The sequence below is a fragment of the Leopardus geoffroyi genome, chromosome B2, assembly GCF_018350155.1.
Source record: "Leopardus geoffroyi isolate Oge1 chromosome B2, O.geoffroyi_Oge1_pat1.0, whole genome shotgun sequence".
Classification (NCBI taxonomy): Eukaryota; Metazoa; Chordata; class Mammalia; order Carnivora; family Felidae; genus Leopardus; species Leopardus geoffroyi.
The window spans coordinates 44,229,913-44,249,986 of record NC_059332.1 but is presented as its reverse complement, the minus strand read 5'-3'; the positions used below and the strand labels follow the sequence as shown (position 1 = coordinate 44,249,986).

Sequence of the window (20,074 nt, the reverse complement as noted above, 5' to 3'; positions counted from 1 at the left end):
CTCTATCTCTCTATCTCAAAATAAATAAAAATAAACTTAAAAATATCCCACTTTGGCACTTATTATTATTTTGCCTAAAGAGGGTTTCCCAAGTTCTCAAAGCTTCAAGGTCCACAAAGCTTAGGTTGACCCCCATTCAAAGAACATTACAGATTGTAGCCCCTGTACATATTCTTGGCTTAGAGGAGTTTGAGGGGTTTATTTATACAGTTCTATATGCGTAGATGGCAGCACAGTGAGATCAGGAAAATGGAGACTTCTTCCACTAGAAAGAAGTCAAAATGTACTCTCGCATAGAAACATTATCCAGCCACCGCGAGACTTAGGGTGGGAAAGAAAGAACAGATTTGAACACAGGCCGTGGAAAGCATTCTGCTGAGAGAAGCAGGTGATGAGGTTTTAGGACAAAGTGGGTTCTTTTAGAGTTTAGACCTTTGACTCTCACAAGGACCCCAGTGGGAAGGGACAAAGCCTTTTGTGCCTTTGCCAGTGAATTATCTTCTCCCAAAGCAGTCACGTGGCACAAGGTCTGTCCACTTGTTTTATCAGTAAAAAAGGGTTGAGAACCTCCTTTCCATATTGATTTTTCTATTTAGGTAACATCGGGACCGCAAACGAAACGAAACGGCATTTAATGCAAATCTGCTTGGCCTAAGAAATCCTGGCAGGTTAAAGTCCAGGAGGAAAAATCCCCCCATGCGGTCCTGATATTCCTTTCACACAAGCAGTCTGCGTTAGGGAAGATTTATAACAGCGGGTCCCTGTGCCAGGAGGCCCTCCTGAGCAGCCTGTAAAATCCAATATGATCTTTAAACATGGGATTTTCACATGACTTGTCAGTGGACTCCATTGAGAGGTGATACACCGAAATGAATTATTCCATTCTTCAGCAGTTTCTGGGAGGTATTATCTGACAGAGGAGAGCCTTGTGATTTTGAAAGAAGCCGAATTTCTTATTAAGATAATTTATACCCAACGGGCTCATAAGTGAGAAAATTGAAAAATATATAAAGGCATACAGCATCGTTTGGAATGCAGATAAAGGCAGCATTGGACCTCTCCAGGAGCTGCGTCCTCAAGGATAGCACTATTCTTCCCGACTGACAAGGAAAGCTGGTTTTCTTGTTCTTGCTTTTCAGACTTCTCTCTTGCCTGCATCTAATCAATGACGTTTACGTCATGTAAACAACTTGAGCTTACTAGTTCTGGTTTTGCTAACTGGGTAGTTGAGTGACTTTGTGGAGGTCATTACCTTCTCTGGCTTCCATTTACTTCATATGTTATTCAAGGACAATAACAATCTCAACTCTCCCTCAGAGGGTCAGTTCAGATAAGTAAGGATTCGGGGACATAATATATTACACAGAATTGTTCTTCTGTAGCCTGTCTGGTTTGGAGTTAAATTTTAATATGCTAATAGTCTTTCTATGAGATACCTTACGGTTTTGTATCAACCAATCAAGTAGAAGGCATTGAGCCCTTCCTAAGTCTTCCTAAGCTTAAAAAGCAATAGTCGCTCCCATGTTGTTGGGAAACTATAATTAGTCACCTGCTACTTGATTTTGTTCCATCATTTCTGAGGGCAGGGTTCTTCCCATCACTGGAGCCTCTTTGTGAGGACCCTGGACAGATCCCTCCTCCTGGTTCCAAGACCAGGCTCCTCTCTACCCTGTGGACCCCGAGACCATTGTATCGCTGGTGGGGAGTGCCATATCGTGTTAGCTTTGAGAAAGATTAGAAGCACATTGTTGTCCCAGTCATGCGTGGCGCGTGTTCAAGACCCCATGAGAAGCTTTTCTGGTTTTCAGGAGGGTGTCCTGTCAGAGGGACTGCCCTTGTAAATCTTTCACAATACAGACTCCTCATGGGAAAAGAATAACTAGGCGTTCTTGGCTCCAATTTATGTTTCTACCTTTGTTCTCCTTTTTTATTTCTGTAACTCAGTTCCTATTAAGCAAACACATTGAAAGGCAGGGAATTTAAAATCCCCTAGTATTCATATTTGAAACCAAGTTTCCCTTCTTCCTTCTTTTTCCTCTCCCCCCACTGCACACACCTGTCTTGCACACCCCACCCTGGAATGACCCCGCTTTCCACTCACCTGGACAAAGGTGGCGTAACAGAATTCGCTGGCTCTGTTAAAACCATCGGATCCCCAGTTTCATTCGGTCCCTTAGTGCTGCATAACTACCTATGTTAGTTTTCTAGGGCTGCTGTGACAAAATACCACAAACCAAGTGCCTTAAAGTCACAGGAATGTATTATCGCACAATTCTGGAGGCTAGAAAACCAAAACCAGGTGTCGGCAGGGTGGCGTTCCCTCTGAAGCTTGCGGGGGAATTGCTCTTTGTCTCTTCTTAGCTTCTGGTAGTTGCAGTCTTCCAGCAATCTTTGGCCTTCCTTGGCTTGCAGTTGCATCACTCCAGTCCTCTGTCTTCAAATGACACTTTCCTTACGTCTCCCTGTCTTCCCATGGCTATCTTCTTATAAGGACAACAGTCATCCTGAATGAGGGCCCACCCCATGCCAGTATGACCCCCCCCTCTTACTTAATTACATCTTCAGTGACCCCATTTCTGATAAGGCCATATTCCCAGGTACTGGAGACTTGAGCGTATCCTTTGGAGGGGACATAATTCAGCCCATTACACCGTTCTTTGACTCATCCACATTTACTCTCCTTACCTCTGCCCACAGCAGCTGTTCTGAGTCTTTCTCAAGCTTCTCAAGCCCTCAGTCTCCCTTCACCTTCCCTACCTGAACAGAGGACCTCACCATCCATTTCCCTGAGATGAAAAGCCATCTTCAGTTTGCTTGTTCCATTTCCATACTCCTCCATCCTGATCTATCACCTCCTGTCTCATGGGAAGAAGTGTCTACAAGTCTTTCTGAAGCCTCTTCTTCTTGTCTCCAGTGCCCTCTCCTCTTTCCTGTCTTCTCTCTTCCCTTCGTCATAGTTTCATTTTATCAACCAGGAAGTGTCTCCCCACACTCCCAAAAATCTTGTTGTGACCTGACTTCCCATGTGGTTATCATCCCATCTCCCTCTTTCTCGTTACCACACTCTCCTTCTCCACCTTTTCCCCTCCATTCACTCCTCAACCCATAATAATCCAGGTTTCACCTCCACATCTGTTCAAATAGCTCTCAGTAGTGTCACCAGTGGTCTCGCACTGGCCAAAACCATCTTCGTCGTTTTCACCTTCCCTGCAGCATTCAGTTACTATAACAACACTTTCTCGAATGATAGCCCCTCTTGGATTTCCATTATGTTGTGTCCTTAGAATTCTCACTAGACCCCTTGTCTTCAACCCAAGCCAACTAAATCCTTACTTTCTCTGAGATATTATAGTACTGCTGTTCTCAAAGGATGGTCTACAGACGCTTTTCCATGAGGTCAAAACTATTTCCACAATAAGGCTAAGACACTATTTTCCTTCTCAACTGTTTTGACAGTTATATCCATGGTGCAAAAGCAATGGCAGTTAAAGCCGCTGGTGCTTTGGTATGAGTCAATGCAGTGGCAGCAAATGATATCAGTATTATTCGTACTAAAAAAAAAGATAGAAGAAAGTAAGAAAGAAAATACCAGTGTTACTTAAGAATGTCCCTGATGGGGGCATCTGGGTGGCTCAGTGGGTTAAGCGCCTTACTCTTCGTTTCAGCGCAGGTCACGATCTCCCAGTTCATGAGATCGAGCCCTGCTCCAGGCTCCGTGCTGACAGCATGGAACCTGCTTGGGATTCTCCCTCTCCCTCGCTCTCTTCACCTGCCCCTGCTCTCACTGTCTCTCTCAAAATAAACTTTTAAGAAAGAACTTAAAAAAAGAAAGAATGTCCCTGATGAAGCCATAAAATATATTAATTTTATTATCTTTTTTCCTTGAACATACACCTTTTTAATAATCTGAATAACAAAACGGGGAGTACACTAAGTACACTTGGGTACAATGTTTGAGGTGAGATACAATGAGATACAATGTCTGAGTTGAGGAGACATTCTAAGCTGTCCTAAACTGAACTAGGCATTTGTTTTTCTCACGGAACACCATTTGTACCTAAAAGAACAACTAACAAAGTGTAGTTATGCAGACTTAGATATTTGGCAGATATTTTCTCAAAAGTGAACGGATGAGGGTGTTACTCCAAGGAAAATAACTGTCAGTGTTTGTTGCCAGTGATTAGGAATGAACTTTCAAGCAAAAATTAGAATTTTGGAAAGCCTGTATTTACCAACACGAATCTGACATCTTTCCAATTTCTAAAGACTTTTGATAAGATAGGTGGTAATATTAATGAATGTGACTTTTTATACCGTGTGATGAAATGGGTGAGGATTTGGAAAACCTACATAACGCAAGGAACCATATTTTTCAAGTGGTCAATGTATGTCATTACAGAATCATGCATGGGTTTAAAAAAACACACACACATTAGGGGTGCCCGGGTGGCTCAGTCGGTTACATCTGACTTCAGCTCAGGTCATGATCTCACACCGTGAGTTCAAGCCCCGCCTTGGGCTCTGTGCTGATAGCTCAGAGCCTGGAGCCTGCTTCAGATTCTGTGTCTCCTTCTCTCTCTGCTGTTCCCTCCCTCACGCTCTCTCTGTGTCTCTGAAAAATGAATAAACTTTAAAAATGTTTTTTAAAAATTAAAGGTGAAAAATAGATAAATGGACCTTAGTATAATCAAATAAAAATGTTATTTGATTATAGCTTCAGAGTCAACATTGTAATATACTTTACGAAACTGCCCCTTGTCAAGCTTTGATGAAGTATCAGGAAAAAATATTCACAAGGAATTTCGAAGAATATTTGAAAGGCTATTAAGTTACTCCTCCCGTCTCCAACCATGTATTTAGGTGAGGCCAACTTTGATTCATATCCTTCAGACAAAACCACATAGTATAACAGATTGAGCCTAGAAGCAAATGGTGATTTCAGGTATCTTCTATTAAGTCAGAAATTAAAGAAACTTTCGGAAATGAAAAAAAAATGCTCATCTCACTAAATTTTTTCTTGCTTTGGAAGAGTTATTTTTCATAAAAATATTATTTTAACATCTAATGGGCTTATTATTGTTACTTTTAAATACATTTATAAGTGTATATATTTTTCACTTTGCAGTACAGTGAACACTGGTAAGTGAAACTCACATTAACAAAAGTTCTTTAGGATTCTCCCTGACTTTTAAGCGTATGGCGAGGTCCAGAGACCAGAATTTGAGATCACTGCTGTGGAACTCTTTTCAAACCAGTGGTTACAAAGGGAACTGACTGTTGAGGAAATGAGGAATTAATTGGGCTTGTGGGGTGCCAGTCACTGTGTGTCTGGGGGGAACCGGGGCATCGGACCCTAGATTTGCTCTACAGGAAGGTGAGACACCCCAGTGGGTAGCTGTGTTCAGGACACCATTTTGCCTAAGGGTTTGTCGCTGTGCTTCGCCTGCCTCCAACCAATTTCTCCTCATGCTCTGTCACCTCCACCAGCGAAATGGTTGTCATATCACTCCTGGAAGCAAATCGAGAGGGCCAGTGAATCCCCCCCATTCTTGGCCAGCTGCCTGTCGCCACTGCCACTACAAGTCCCCAAAAGGCTTGTGCCGAGAGGACAAGCCAAGTAAATGTTCGTTTATTGCGATGATGATTATTATCATTACAGGGTTTGTGAAAACCCTGGCCCCTGAGTCCAGGTTTGGTGAACGACCTCTTTTGATGATCAGCCTAAAGGCCCAAAACAAGGAGAGGAATGAGGTTCCTGTCACTTGCCGACTCTAGCTTGATGCAGGAGCTGCCTGGGGCTCTCTTTTGAAGATCCGTGGAGAAAACGATTGCCTTCAGTTACTGACATCTGCCGAAGCCTGCCAAGGAGTCGGCATATAGGCCATTCATTGTCAGCCCTCCCCTAAGCCCGATGCCAAGACCCCTTGATTTTTTTCTTCTAATCCAGGCTCTTGAGGCCAAACAGCTCTGAGCAACTGAGATGCGAGGCATAAAGAAGAGATATACAATGCAAACAAGGAACTAGAGTCGAAGGAAAAGAACACCTCCCCTCCAAGCTGGTCTTCATGGCCACGCGGAGGCGCGGGGGAGGAGATGAGGAAGTGAACTCCCAAACCAGAGGTGGAAAAACATAGAGCTACAAAGAAGACCCAAGAACTTTGTCCTGAGAAATATGACTATTTCTAGATAGAAATAAAAGCTTTTAATCTCTTAATTCCTCCCATTCTTAAAAATTCCCCAAATTAATTAAACCACCAGCTGTGATGTGAGCAGCTGAGGGCACTTGTCATTGTGAGAAACCAGAAAACATTGTATTCACCAGGACCCCTGTTCAGGAAAACACAATATTGTTGGGAAATGATTCCTTAATGAGCCCTCATGGAGTGGTGGCAGAGGCCCCAGGCCCAGGGGTCGGCTCATCCCATGGCTTGAGACTTGAAGGAAAAACTTCCCAAGGAACAGACAAGGAAAGATCCTTGTCTTTGTTCTGTTTCTTTGGTTCTTTCCTTGTTTTGTTCTTGTTAGGGGAAGGGGATTGAGAACTCAGTCTGAAAAGGGGAGAAAGAGCCCCTTAAATCTCCATGATGTCATCAAACTTGAAAAAAAAGAACTTGCTTTGAATGTATCATTTGTGGTTCTGGACCGGATGGATAGGGCATAAAGAGAAAGACACAGGAGTCAAAAATGGGAGGAACCATAGGCATGCCCTGGGGAATCTCAGAAACGAGCCACGTTTTTGGAAGGGTCTGAGACGTGTTCATCTGGAGGCCCAACAGGCGGGGAGACCTCCTCTGCCATCTGGGCTCTTCTTCCTGTGCAAACCCCAGAGGTCAGTGACGTCACAGCCTCGCATCACACTGCTGATTCTCCTACATGTGGTCACACACAAGCTTGGGTCAGTTTATTGATCCCCATCATTTGCTCCTGCTGTGGCACCTCTCCCTTCTTCTCAGCCCAGCAGTGTGATTCTTTTTTTTTTTTTAATTTTTTTTTCAACGTTTATTTATTTTTGGGACAGAGAGAGACAGAGCATGAACGGGGGAGGGGCAGAGAGAGAGGGAGACACAGAATCGGAAACAGGCTCCAGGCTCTGAGCCATCAGCCCAGAGCCTGACGCGGGGCTCGAACTCCCGGACCGCGAGATCGTGACCTGAGCCGAAGTCGGACGCTTAACCGACTGCGCCACCCAGGCGCCCCGTGTGATTCTTTATATAATTGAAAGCGTCTCTATATTCAGGGTCACAAGGACTTTGGCCTGGTTGTAGTTCTGCCACTAAGTGCCCATGTGACAAAGGCGGGTCCTTGTCTCTTCAGACTTAGGGTCCTGATTTGTGGAATGATAGAGGTGAGGAAGGAAATGGCTTAGGGCCCTTACAAACCAAATTCAGTGAATGTTGCTGCACCTTGGTGCATCTCCATTCCGACTTGTACTCACTCTTAAAGATATACCTTCCGTCGTAGAAATAAAAGAATCAGGGTTGGTTGATTTGTTTCCATAGAAGTTCTTTACTTAGCAACAATTTCTCCGCTAAGCACATACAGTAACTTCGCATACACTGGTTGTGTTACTTATAACAAGGATTTTTTAAAGCCAAGAGAAACCACACAGATGGTATTACTATATGTATTTTTTAAGTCTTTAATTTTCCTTTTGTGCCTTGCCCCCGCCTTACGGGCATTCTCATATCTGTGTCTGTGTCTGCCTCTCACAGTAGGTTGTTAGATCACTGAGAGCTGGAACGCGGTAATACTCATCTGTGTACTCCCCTAAAGCCTAGCGACCGTGCCTTGTAATAAGTGAGCATTTAATAGAGATGTGTTTAGTTGAATTGAAAATTGTACTGAATCAAAAACTTCAAATGATTACTTTGTACTGTGATAGGCTTGGTTATGCCGTAGGAATAAAATAATCTCCAGATCTCCATGGTTTAATGCAATAGAAGTCTGTTTGTTTATTTGTTTTGCCAAAGCAAAGTCAACTCTAGGATGGGTGGGAGTAGGGAGAAAGATATTTCTGCTCCACACAGCCCCTCAGGGACCCAGGAGAATCTCCTGAGGGACCGAGGAAAGTCCTGTTTCTCGATGGTATACCATTTGGAACACACGGCATCTTCAGAGAAAGATAGGAAACTTTCTCAAGGGCTTTTTCTTGCCTTCTGCACACATTTCATGGACCAGGACTCATCCCATGACACCATCTAACTAGTGCCACCAAAGTGGGCCGTCACTTGTAATGTCTACCGCATACTTTACTCAAACAGCTCTAATATTTTAGAGTTCATGAACTTCTGCGAGAATCTTATGACAACAATGATCCCTCTCCCCAGAAAACAATACATATACAGAGAAACTTCCTCAACATTTTGCATAATTTTCAGGTCTGTTATGCATTTCAAACCCCATTCACTGCTCCTCTAAGGATCCCTAGACCCAGGTTGTGAATCCTTCCACTGAATCCACGGGCATGTTTAACACCCGGTAACAGATTGACAGGTGAAAAAAAATGCATTACTAATGTGCTGCTTGAATGTTATGTTGAGAACAGCCTATTTATTTACTTATTTATTTATTAATTATTTGTGTCGTGCAAGATACATGACCCACGGATTTTCCTCTGTGTTTGTTTTATCAGGAAAAATTTGAAGGTCTGTTTCGGACTTATGATGACTGTGTGACCTTCCAGCTATTTAAGAGTTTCAGACGTGTCCGAATAAACTTCAGCAATCCCAAATCTGCAGCCCGAGCCAGGATAGAGCTTCATGAAACCCAGTTCAGAGGGAAAAAATTAAAACTCTACTTTGCACAGGTAAGGTAATTCTTGCTCTACATTATTATTATTAGTATTATTAGTATTATTATTATTTTGCCTTTTTAAAAGTGTAAATGGAGCCCTTTCTACTTTGACTGGTTTGTAGTCTATAATTAGTTCACAGATAAATAAACCTATGCCCTGATTCCCAGACAGGGGTATCACAGAGGTTTAGAAAGCAGGCTCTGAGGGCTAACAGCCTGAGCTGTCACCTGGGCAAGTTACACAATGTCAGTGGGCCTCAGTTTCCTCACCTGTAAATAGGGAGAATGATACACACACCGTTCTGCTGTTTTACGAGGATTAAGTGGACTATTGCATGTTAAAGTACCTAGTGTTTGGTAAATGCACAGCAAATATCAGCTAGTACTTGTAATAAGAATGGTCTACACCTAGGGCCCCTGGTGGCTGAGTCAGTCAAGCGTCCAACTCTTTGTTTTGGCTCAGGTCACGTCATGATCTCATGGTTCATAGGTTCACAGCACTGTTGGTACGGAGCCTGCTTGGGATCCTCTATCCCTCCCTCTCTTTCTGCCCCTCCCCCCACCTGCTCTTTCAAAATAAATAAATAAACTTAAAACTAAAAAAAAAAGAATGGTCTATTCCCAACTACTCTTAAACTTCCTAGCAGGCTTATAATTAAATTTCAGTTATATGATAGTTTTAGTGGACTGTATATCTTGCCAATGACTCCGATTCATGAGAAAAGATTACAAACATATGGAAATCAGTTGTGTGTTTTATTTCATCCAAAAATAAGTGCTGGCTATTCCAAACGGGGATGAACAGTTCTTGGCAATGCTCACAAAGTCCACAGCAATAGAAAATCAATGTCCTAATGTTCGTTCCATCAGTGCCCTCCCTTCATCATTAGATACCCTGATCCATCTTGTATTGGTCAGTAAACGTTGTTCTCACCTTTGGACTCTACGAAGATGGCATAGTAAAAAGAACATAGACTTTGCTTCTTTTTACGGCTGAATAGTATCCCGTTGTACGTAGATGCCACTTTTTCTTTACGCATCATCTGTCGACGGACATTTATGTTGTCTCCACACCTTGGCTATTGTGAATAGTGCTACAATGAACACAGGAGTGTTAATATTTCTTCCAGAGTCTGAACTCAGTTCTTTTGGATAAATACCCAGGAGCGGAATTACTCATTGAGATGGCGGTTCTATTTTTAATTTTTTTAGGAACCTCCATATTGTTTTCTATAGTGGTTATGCCATTATGCATTCCCGCCAACAGCACACGATGGTTCCTATTTTTCCACATCCTTGCCAACACTTGTTGTCTTTTATTTGTTTATTTAATTTTGATAACACCCATCCTAACACCTGTGAGGTGATATCTCATTGTGGTTTTGATTTGCATTTCCCCAGTGCTTAGTGACCTAAATATTTTTTCATAAACTTGTTGGCCATTTATGTATCTTCTTTGGAGAAATGTCCATTCAGGTCCTTACTCTGTTTTTTTTTTTCCACTGAGTTACTGGGTTTTATTTTTTTGTGTGTGTGTTTTTTTTGTTTTGTTTTGTGTTTGTTTGTGTTTGGTTGTGTTTTGTTTTGTGTTTATTTGGGTGTTTGTTTGTTTGTTTTGCTTTTGAGTCATAGGAGTTCCTTAACTTCTCATCCTATACATGAATAGAGAAATTAACCTGTCCTATATCTGGTTTATAAATATTTTCTCCATTGTGCAGGTTGCCTTTTCACTCTGTTGATAGTGTCCTTTGGTGTGGAGAAGACTTAGCTTGATGCAGTCCTGCTTGTTTATTTTTATTTGTGTTGCCTGTGCTTTTGGTGTCATACCTATGAAAACATTGTCAAGGCCAATGTCATGAGGCTTTCTGTTTATTTTCTTCTAGGACTTTCTCGGTTTCGGGTCTTATGTTTAGAATCTTTAATCCATTTTGAGTTAGTTTTTGTGCATGGTGTAAAATGAGGTTTCAACTTCATTCCTTTGCATGTGGATATCCGGTCTTCCCAGCACCATTTGTCGAAGAGACTGTTGTTTCCTCATTGTGTACTGTTGGCACTCTTGTTGAAGATCAGTTGACCCTCTGTGTGTGGATTAAATTCCGAGCTCTCTGTTCTGTTCCATTGGCTTACGTGTCTGTCTTAATGCCAGTCCCTCGCTGTTTTGATTATTGTAGCTTTGTAATATATTTTTAAATCAGGAAGTGTGATGTTCATCTTTCTCAAGATTGATTTGGCTGTTTGTGGTCTCTCGTGGTTCTATATGAATTTTAGAATTGTTTTTTCACTATTTCTGTAAAATAAAAATGCCATTGCAATTTTGATAAGGATTGCATTGAGTCTGCAGTTTGCTTTGGATAGTGTGGGCATTGTGAAATATGGATGAACCTGGAGGACAGTATGCTAAGTGAAATAAGCCATTCACAGAAAGACAAATATTGCATGATTCCACTTATATGAGGGATCTAAAAAAATAGAATTCATAGAACCAAAGAGTAGGATGGTAGTTGCCAGGGACTAGAAAGAGTGGACAACGATGAGTTACTAATCCACAGGTATAAAATTTCAGTTAGATGAGATGAATAAGCTTTAGAGATCTACTGCACAACATTGTACCCATGGTCAACAATAATATGCTGTGGGGCACCTAGGTTCAGTCAGTCAAGTATCTGACTCTTGATTTCAGCTCAGGTCATGATCTCACGGTTTGTGAGTTTGAGCCACGCATCAGGTTCCGCACTGTCAGTGCGGGATTCTCTCTCTCTCCCCCTCTCTCTGCCCCTCCTGCGTGCTCTCTCTCTCTCAAAATAAGTAAAATAAACAATAACAAAAAAAACCCATTAACAATAATATACTGTAGACTTAAAAATTTATTAAGTGGGTATATCTCTTGCTAAATGTTCTTACCGTAATAAAATAAAATAAAAACTAAATAAGTAGAATTTAGACTTTGGCCTTAGACCCATGTTCAGATCCCATGCTGCTAGTAACTATGTGATTTGTAGAAACCTCAGTTTCTTCATCTAATGAAACCCCACCTGTTTCCTTAAAAAGTTAAACATATAGAGTTCCCATCTGACCCAGCAAATACTCACTCCTAGGTGTACGTCTAAGTGACTTGAAAATAGGCCTCAAAAAAATACATGTACACATATATTCATATATAGTAGTACTATGACTAGGGTAGAAAGGGTAGAAACCCTCCAAATGTCCATCAGCGGCTATGGTCCACCTTTCAACAAACAAACTGTGGTCCATCTTTCATTGGAATGTTATTAAACCATAAAAAGGAATGAAGCATTGATACATGCTACCACATAGATGAACCCTGAAAACATTATGCTAAGTAAAAGAAGCCAGACACAAAGAGGTCACATATGATTCCATTTATGTGAAATATCCAGAATAGGTAAATCCATTGAGACATAAAGCAGATTGTTGGTTGCAGGGTCTGACTAGGGGCAAAAAAGGTAGTAGCTGTTTAATGGGTACAGGGTTTCCTTTAAGGCAATAAAAATGCTTTGGATTCTCTGTCTCCCTCTCTTTCTGCCCCTCCCCACTCACACGGTCTCTGTCTCTCTCAAAATAAATACACAAACTTTAAAAAATGTTGGGGCGCCTGGGTGGCTCAGTCGGTTAAGCAGCAGACGTCGGCTTAGGTTATGGTCTCTGTGGGTTCAAGCCCCACATCAGGCTCTGTGTTGACAGCTCAGAGCCTGGAGCTTGCTTCGGATTCTGTGTCTCCCTCTCTCTGTGCTTCCTCTACTCACACTGTGTGTGTGTCTCTCTCTCTCAAAAATAAATAAACATTAAAAAAAATTAAATTAAATTAAAAAAATGCTTTGGGGGAACCTGGGTGGCTCAGCCAGTTAAGCGTCCAACTTCGGCTCAGGTCATGATTTCAGGGTTCGGATGGTGACTTCGAGCCCCACGTCGGGCTCTGTGCTGACAGCTCAGAGCCTGGAGCCTGCTTCAGATTCTGTGTCTCCCTCTCTCTCTGCCCCTCCCCTGCTTGCCCTCTCTCTCTCTCTCTCTCTGTTTCTCTCTCTCTGTCCCTCTCTCTCTCTCGAAAATAAATAAGCATTTTTTAAAAATGCTTTGGATGTAGGTAGAAGTGGTGATTGCACAACCCTGGAAATGTACTAAAGGCCACTGATTGTTTACTCTAATGGTTAATTTCATATTATGTGAATATCACCTCAATTAAAAGAATGAGAGAAAAAGAAAGGAGAGAAGGAGGGAGGACAGGAGGGAGGAAGGAGCCTAGGGACCAGCAGTTCAGCCTCACTTGGGAACTTGTTAGCAATGCAGATCCTCAGACCCCACCCCAGCTCTGCTGAATCGGAAACTCCAGGAGTGGGGGCTCTGCAGTCTGTGCTTTTAGTAAGCTCTCCAGGTAATTATGATGCACGCTTAAAGTTGAGAGCCACTGTTTTAAGGATGAAATAAGATAACTGAGCATATGGTGTGTGGTAAGTAGTGATTATTATTATAGCCTGCTTCATTGGATCACTTGTCACAGGCTCCAAATGCGACTCTGCATCATCGTGTACCAACACGGCACATCTGAGGCCCTAATGAATAATGCGTCTTCATTTTTTCCCTCTTTGAAAGGTTCAGACTCCAGAGACAGACGGTGACAAGCTGCATTTGGCTCCACCACAGCCTGCCAAACAATTCCTCATCTCACCCCCGGCGTCTCCTCCCGTGGGCTGGCAGCCCATCAGTGATGCCACGCCAGTCCTCAACTACGACCTCCTCTATGCCGTGGCCAAACTAGGACCAGGTACGCTCTGCGACCCTTTTGCGAAAGAAACATCGTCAGCAACCTAGAAAAGCCAAACAAGATTAACAGCCTTGAAATCCGGGGCTCACGGTAACATGGGCATTTCTAATGGGTTTATTGCATTGTGTGGACAGCGAGAGGGCTGACGGATGGGAAGGCAACACCGGACTTTGTCCCTGTTTAACTGCAGTTCAGGAACCGGTGCTAAAATGGCCTGTCTGTGCAACTTCTGCGTTGCAATGCAGATACTTTAAGACCGGGAAGAGCTACCGAATTCCTTTACCATGAGGAAGTTGTTTGTTTTCTCAGAACAGGCAAAATGAGCTCTAGCGACAGGCACGAGGCTTCGATGCTATGCAACCTTCTTTTACTGCTGCCATAGGAAAGCCCAGGAACCCTCTGAAACAAGACAGTCTTCCTGCCAAAGTGAAGTCTCTAGGTCCCCAAGAACCAGATCACAATAGCCTCTGACTTAAAAAAAAATCTTTCAATCCCCTCATTCTGGTGGTTGGTACAGGAGGCTCAGATTCTCTCATTCTCTGCAGTACGGTATTCCATTGGGTGAATATGCAATCACGCTTTACTCATCCAGTCTCCTGAGTTGGACACTTAAGACAGTCTCCAGTTTCCTGCCATTACAATCAGAGCTACAGTTGGGGCACCTGGGTGGCTCAGTCGGTTAAGTGTCCAACTTCGGCTCAGGTCATGATCTTGTGGTTCGTGAGTTTGAGCCCCATGATGGGCTCACTGCTGTCAGCACAGAGAATGTTTCAGATCCTCTGACCCCCTCTTTCTGCCCCTCCCCACTTGCTCTCTCTCTTTCTCTCTCTCTCTCTCAAAAATAAATAAACATTTTTTTAAAAAGCTGCAGTTAACATCCTCGTGCATATCTCCTATGCCCTTGCCCAGAATTTCTGTACGTTTTGTACCCAAGTGATATCGTCCTCACTTTCTTTTCTTTTTTTTAATATGAAATTTATTGTCCAATTGGTTTCCATACAACACCCAGTGCTCATCCCAACAGGTGCCCTCCTCAATGCCCATCCCCCACCCTCCCCTCCCTCCCACCCCCCATCAACCCTCAGTTTGTTCTCAGTTTTTAAGAGTCTCTTATGTTTTGGCTCCCTCCCTCTCTAACCTTTCTTTTTTCCTTCCCCTCCCCCATGGTCTTCAGTGAAGTTTCTCAGGATCCACATAAGAGTGAAACCTTTCAGCAGATGTTGCCATCTTGCTGGAAAAATACTCTAAAGTATTAAGAAAGGTGAAATGAAATGGGGTTGCTTATGCCAAGGCGTTTTCAAACAGCGCCGGGAGGCCCATCCCAGAGATGGGCCTTGTGCACATCCTCACTCGGTAGGACCATGAACTTTTGAACTGGGCCAAACCACAGATATTGCAAGAACTGAGCCGGCAACTTTCCATAGGAAGAGATTTTGCTTAGTGACAACCTTAACAACCAGTTCTGTTCAGCCAAGATATTCTGCCACCAACACCCACCAGAATCCTTTGTAAACATCATCTACAAGCATTCCCTTTTTTCTTTAAAAATGCTTGACTTTTGTTCCCTGGGGTGGGGGGCACTACTTAGGTTGCCACAGTTCTGAGATTCCACAGAAATGCTTTTGGGGGGGTGGTTTGGATGCTCGAAGGGCTGAGCCGCCCAGGCGCCCCTCTGGGGTTTCTTTCTAATTACCATCAAATCGCTCAGCTTCTTGGGGCCTCTACAGTGGCCATCGGTTCCACCCTTAAAGAGCCACTGTGAGAAGCAGTAGGTGCCTGACTAAGATGAACTGATAAAAGAAGCAATGTAATAACGAGAGACGTATTTGTGACGTGTTATTTCTCTGAAAGCCCGGTCCATATCCAGGAATCCTGAGCCAACGCACTTCCCACGCATGTCTGTGCTATAGGTAAATGTAGAGTGTATGAAATGAGTTGAAATAAGTTGGGTCTTCTCAAGTCAGGCCTTGTGCAAGCCTTTCCCACAGTAATTCAGAACACTCCAGAAGCGGGAAGGCACACCCCTAAGTGGACCGACTGGAGCCCAGGTACGCCTGATCCTCACGCACGGATACTGACAAGAACCCATCTGAACCCCTTGTACAGTTGCTTGGATGGCAGGAAGTGGAGCTTCAGAGAGTCCCTGAGGTCGTGGCCGGAGGACCTAGGAGTCACTGGCCACACTGCATTTTACAGCGGAGGAAGCCGAGAGGCCCCGACAGGGGAGAAATCACTTGCCGGGACAGAGTCAGGGTTCCAAGGCGGTGACCTTCCTACTTCACTATTGAACAAAGGAGGCCCAGGCGGAGTCAGACTTTGTGACCATCAGATCCCAGCTGGCCTAGGGTCCACTCACTCGGAGCCGGTAACCCAGTCAACTCAAATCACGTTTTATCCAAAATTGGGAAAGAAATTCGTCTGTAGTTCATGTTCACAAAGCTGGGTGCAAAGACAAGATAAGGGCAAGCCTCGGATACCCTCACTGGCTGACGGAGCTGAGTCCCAGGTCTGGAAGACACTGCCAGGGGCAGGTGAGAGCTGGACCTGATAGAAGCAGAAAAACGGATAGCGTGGGGGTTTTAGGCCTCAGAAGGGGTGCTTACAGAGCCTGGCACAGAGGAGGCAGGAAGGAGGGCTGAAATGGTCTTAAAAAGATTGTTTTAAAGTTTATTCATTTTTGAGACAGAGACAGAGCGTGAGCGGGGGAGGGGCAGTGAGAGAGGGAGACACAGAATCCGAAGCGGTCAGCACAGAGCCTGACGTGGGGCTCGAACCCACGGACCACGAGATCATGACCTGAGCTGAAGTCGGACGCTCAACCGGCTGAGCCACGCAGGCGCCCCAGGAATGAAATGGCCTTAAAGAGGCAGAGTAAAAAAGGGGGTTCTTTTCAGAGTTGTGAGGAACTTATCAACAGCTGTTTAAAATGCATCCCTTTTACTTGAGTGGTGCTGCTAAACTCCGGGCGTGACTTTCCCTTTACCAAGTAAATGTACTCTGAAGTGCTCTGCACACAGAGAGCAATCATTAATACCCCCATTTGACAGATGAGAACACTAAGCTGTAGAGAGGTGAGCGAATTTGCCCAAGGTGATGCAGCTGGGTGGTGGCAGAGAGAAGTGTCCAGCCTGGCTCCTCTGACTCCGTGAGATCTGGGGCCAGATCCCATGGCCTTTGATTGAGGATACTGGTGGCCTCAGCACACGTCAGGCCTAGGATGCTGGCAAAACCTTTATCCCGACCCTGAGTCGGCAGTTCTCTTTAATGCCACTGTGACTTTCAGAAAGCCAAACCCGGGCCTGGCCAGTGTGCAAATGAAGGCCTGTGCACTGTGTGTGTAAGAGCGGACAGTGAGGGTTTTCTGCTTTTTTAGGGATGCCCGACACTGCGTCCCCTGGAACAGCTGCCATTCAGATGCGTTTTCTGGGCTAGCTCTCTCTGCATCCTTTGCCAGCAGTCTGAGGCTGCTTCTCTTTATTTAGTTATCCATTTGTCCTTTTCCTGTGTCCTTGAAGCTTCTTCGCTCCACCCAGACGGATGATCTGGAGCCAACAACTGAGTTGAAAATATCACAGAGGTTATGTTAGAAGCGTGGGCCCCCGGTGGCCCTTTCCGCTGCACCTGTGAAGGAGCACAGCCACACCCTGTGTCCCTCCCATGCCCATCTCCACCCCCCTCCCCACGAGGTGCCCGGGCGAGGACTTGCTTCTTCAGTCTCCTCTTGGCCCTTGGCACAAATGCTCGCTCCCTCCTCTGGTGATTTTCTATCATCTGATTCTCAGTCTCTACTTTCTGAGGGGGAGAGCATGTTTTATTCATTCTGGTACTCCCAGCGCCTGAAAGCACCTTGCAAGTTGATGTTCAATAAATATTGAATGAATGAATGCATGCATGAATGAGTGACTAGATCAGAGCCATTAGCCTGCCTAGAGATAATTCCTTCACTGGCAAATTGTTGCTTTCTTACGGCTTTCGCCAGACTGCATCAGGCAACACTAAATTAATGTTTTCTCCAAGGGGAGGACTTCTAGCGTTTCCGTCTGGGGAAAAAAAAAAAATGATTTCGTGAGATTCATTTTTAATCCTCTGGCAGAATCATTTCAGTAACAAATGATAACTCATTCCACATGAAGGGATGGCTGCCTCCGTTCCAGGAGTGCAGAAACACAGCAGAATGAGAGCAGAGAGAGCAACTCAAAGGGTCAGAGGAATGGGGTTGGCCTGGGAGGGGTGACCAACCCCACAAAATTGGGAGAGCGGACTGACTGATTAGAGACATGGAAATCCGAAGCTGCCGGGAAGAATTAAGTCTGAAGAAAGAGCATCATGGAGCAGGGATCCGGGGCAAGATGGCACCCAGGTTCAGGATCCCACCCCAGTGGGAGCTCTGACACGTCCAGCCACCCTGAAAGGCAATGACGGACATCACCAAGACTCTTTCACGGAGGCGCCAACAAGCAGGGGCAACATGGTGCCCCCTTTCCTCCATCAGGAAAGGAACCCTGGTGACCCCCTTCCAGAGAGGGCCAGCTCAAGCTCCCGGAACTTCCAGAGAGGCTCTGGAAATAAGCGTGGAGAGTACAATTACAGTGGAACCCTGATCAAACCCAAGCCCATGGGATTCCTTTGAAATCCTTAACAGGCTGTTACAACACCTCTTAAGACACAAGGGCCACATCACCCTGGAGAAGCAAGTCTGGTTCTATTCGTTGCAGAGAGAACAAGTTTCTATCAGGAAAATGGGAGAGGCACAATTTCAAACCTTCTTAACTATTGTCCCCAAGACTGTATGTTCTGTTTTTGATCCAAACTAAGTAAAATAGATAAATTAGGAAAAGCATTTTAAATAGAAATAACGGTTAAAACATATATTAGGGCTTACTAATATAATGGGCCAGGCACTGTTCTAAACACCTTAGTATATTATCTCATTTAATGCCCACAGCAAGTCTGTGACACAGGAATTGTTCTTCTCCTCATTTACGCAGCTGGGGAATGTGAGGCACAGAGTGGGTAAGTAGCTTGCCCAAGGCTACACAGCTGGTAAGTTGAAATAGGCACCTCTGCCCTAGGCAAGAAGCAGAAAGATTTAATTGAGCCAGCGCCTTTGTCCTGGGGAGTGAAAAGTGCGAGAAGCCAGAGAGGTCTCCTGAACGGTAACATTAATTTCTCTAGAAGAAATTCAAGAGTGTTGCAAGAGGGAGTTTTAAAAATGTGAAACAACTTACACAATTTGTTCCTCCACATTTTGTTTCTGGGCTTATTGGAAGTGCCCGACAACACACGCAGGCCTTCAAGGTGCATTCGGTGCTTTTCTCTCTTGTCCTCCGGGACATGCCAATCAGGATTTGCCTTCTTCTGCTCTGTTTAAAGGACAGTTACCATGTCTATCAAACAGAGGCCCTCTACATTTACATAATTCCTCCTGGTGAATTTAGAGAAGCCCATCATCAAACAATCATCTAGACAAAAGAAGGTGGGCTTAGACCAAGAAGAAAATGAATCGAATATGTATTTTGGTTTATTTTATAACATCTGTGATTCCTGACTCCAGAAAGAGTACGGTGCTATGTTCTTTTCAGATATACAGCAAAATAGGAAACACAAAAACCCAGCCCAGCAAGCCAGCTTATCTATACCAATCAGCAAAAATGGAAACACAAAGATGTTACAATGTACTAAATGGGTGGTAAATCAGAAGTGAGATGTGAAATGCCAGCCTTTATTCTGCTCTCTAGGATGGCTCTGGAAGGTCATGTTCATTGTCACTGAAAATGCCTGCAGGGAACGATATGAAAAGTCATTGTCTGTTCCTTTTTTTCCTCCTGCTATTTTTAGATCTTGTTAGGGAGATCAATTTTAGTTAACTGCAGAGCAGGGCTTAAAATGGTGCCCAAGTTTCAAGTTGCGAACATCTGCTATATTTAGCCTTTTTCCTTTTTCCAAATTCCTCTCCATCAAAACATGCCATAGTAAAGCAGTTTTGCTGCTTTGCTGCTTAGTATACAGCGTTTCCTCTACAAGGAAAATATATTTCATTAATTCATGTAACTTCTAAGGAAGAAAGAGTTTCTATTCCAGGCTCATTGATTCAAAGGTAGAGCAAATTCTATTTTTTAAATATAGATGAACACCTATATTTTGGGTGCATATGTATGACGATTATATAAGCCTCAGTTCTTGTTCAACAACTGCTATTTCCTGGTCACAGATATGAAAAGCAAATAAAACAGTCAGGCTCCAGGATTTCCGCTCACACCATCTCCTCCGTCATCCCCCACCCGAGGCACGCAGATTTGTGATATTGGACCACATGCTCAGAATTTTCCATCTCCTTTCAAAGAATCTTCCCTGGAAAAATTAATGTTCGAAAAGCTTTTCTTCTCAGCATGTACTCCACAATTATTTTTATGTTTTTTTTTAAGTTTATTTATTTATTTTTGAGAGAGAGAGAGAGAGAGAGAGAGAGAGAGAGAGAGAATCCCAAGCAAGCTGCCAGCA

General features: G+C 43.9%; 1 protein-coding gene across 4 annotated transcripts in view; it reads left to right on the top strand.

The window, feature by feature from the left end:
* Positions 1-20,074, top strand: part of RCAN2 (regulator of calcineurin 2) — a 276,443-nt gene that overhangs the window by 240,570 nt on the left and 15,799 nt on the right. For 3 of the 4 annotated variants that reach the window (XM_045498448.1, XM_045498447.1, XM_045498449.1), the window contains 2 exons: positions 8,633-8,806; positions 13,402-13,573. In XM_045498448.1, coding sequence (XP_045354404.1) covers positions 8,633-8,806; positions 13,402-13,573 — 346 coding nt within the window. The remainder of the gene's footprint in view (positions 1-8,632; positions 8,807-13,401; positions 13,574-20,074) is intronic. The other variant, XM_045498450.1, reaches the window with a different exon arrangement.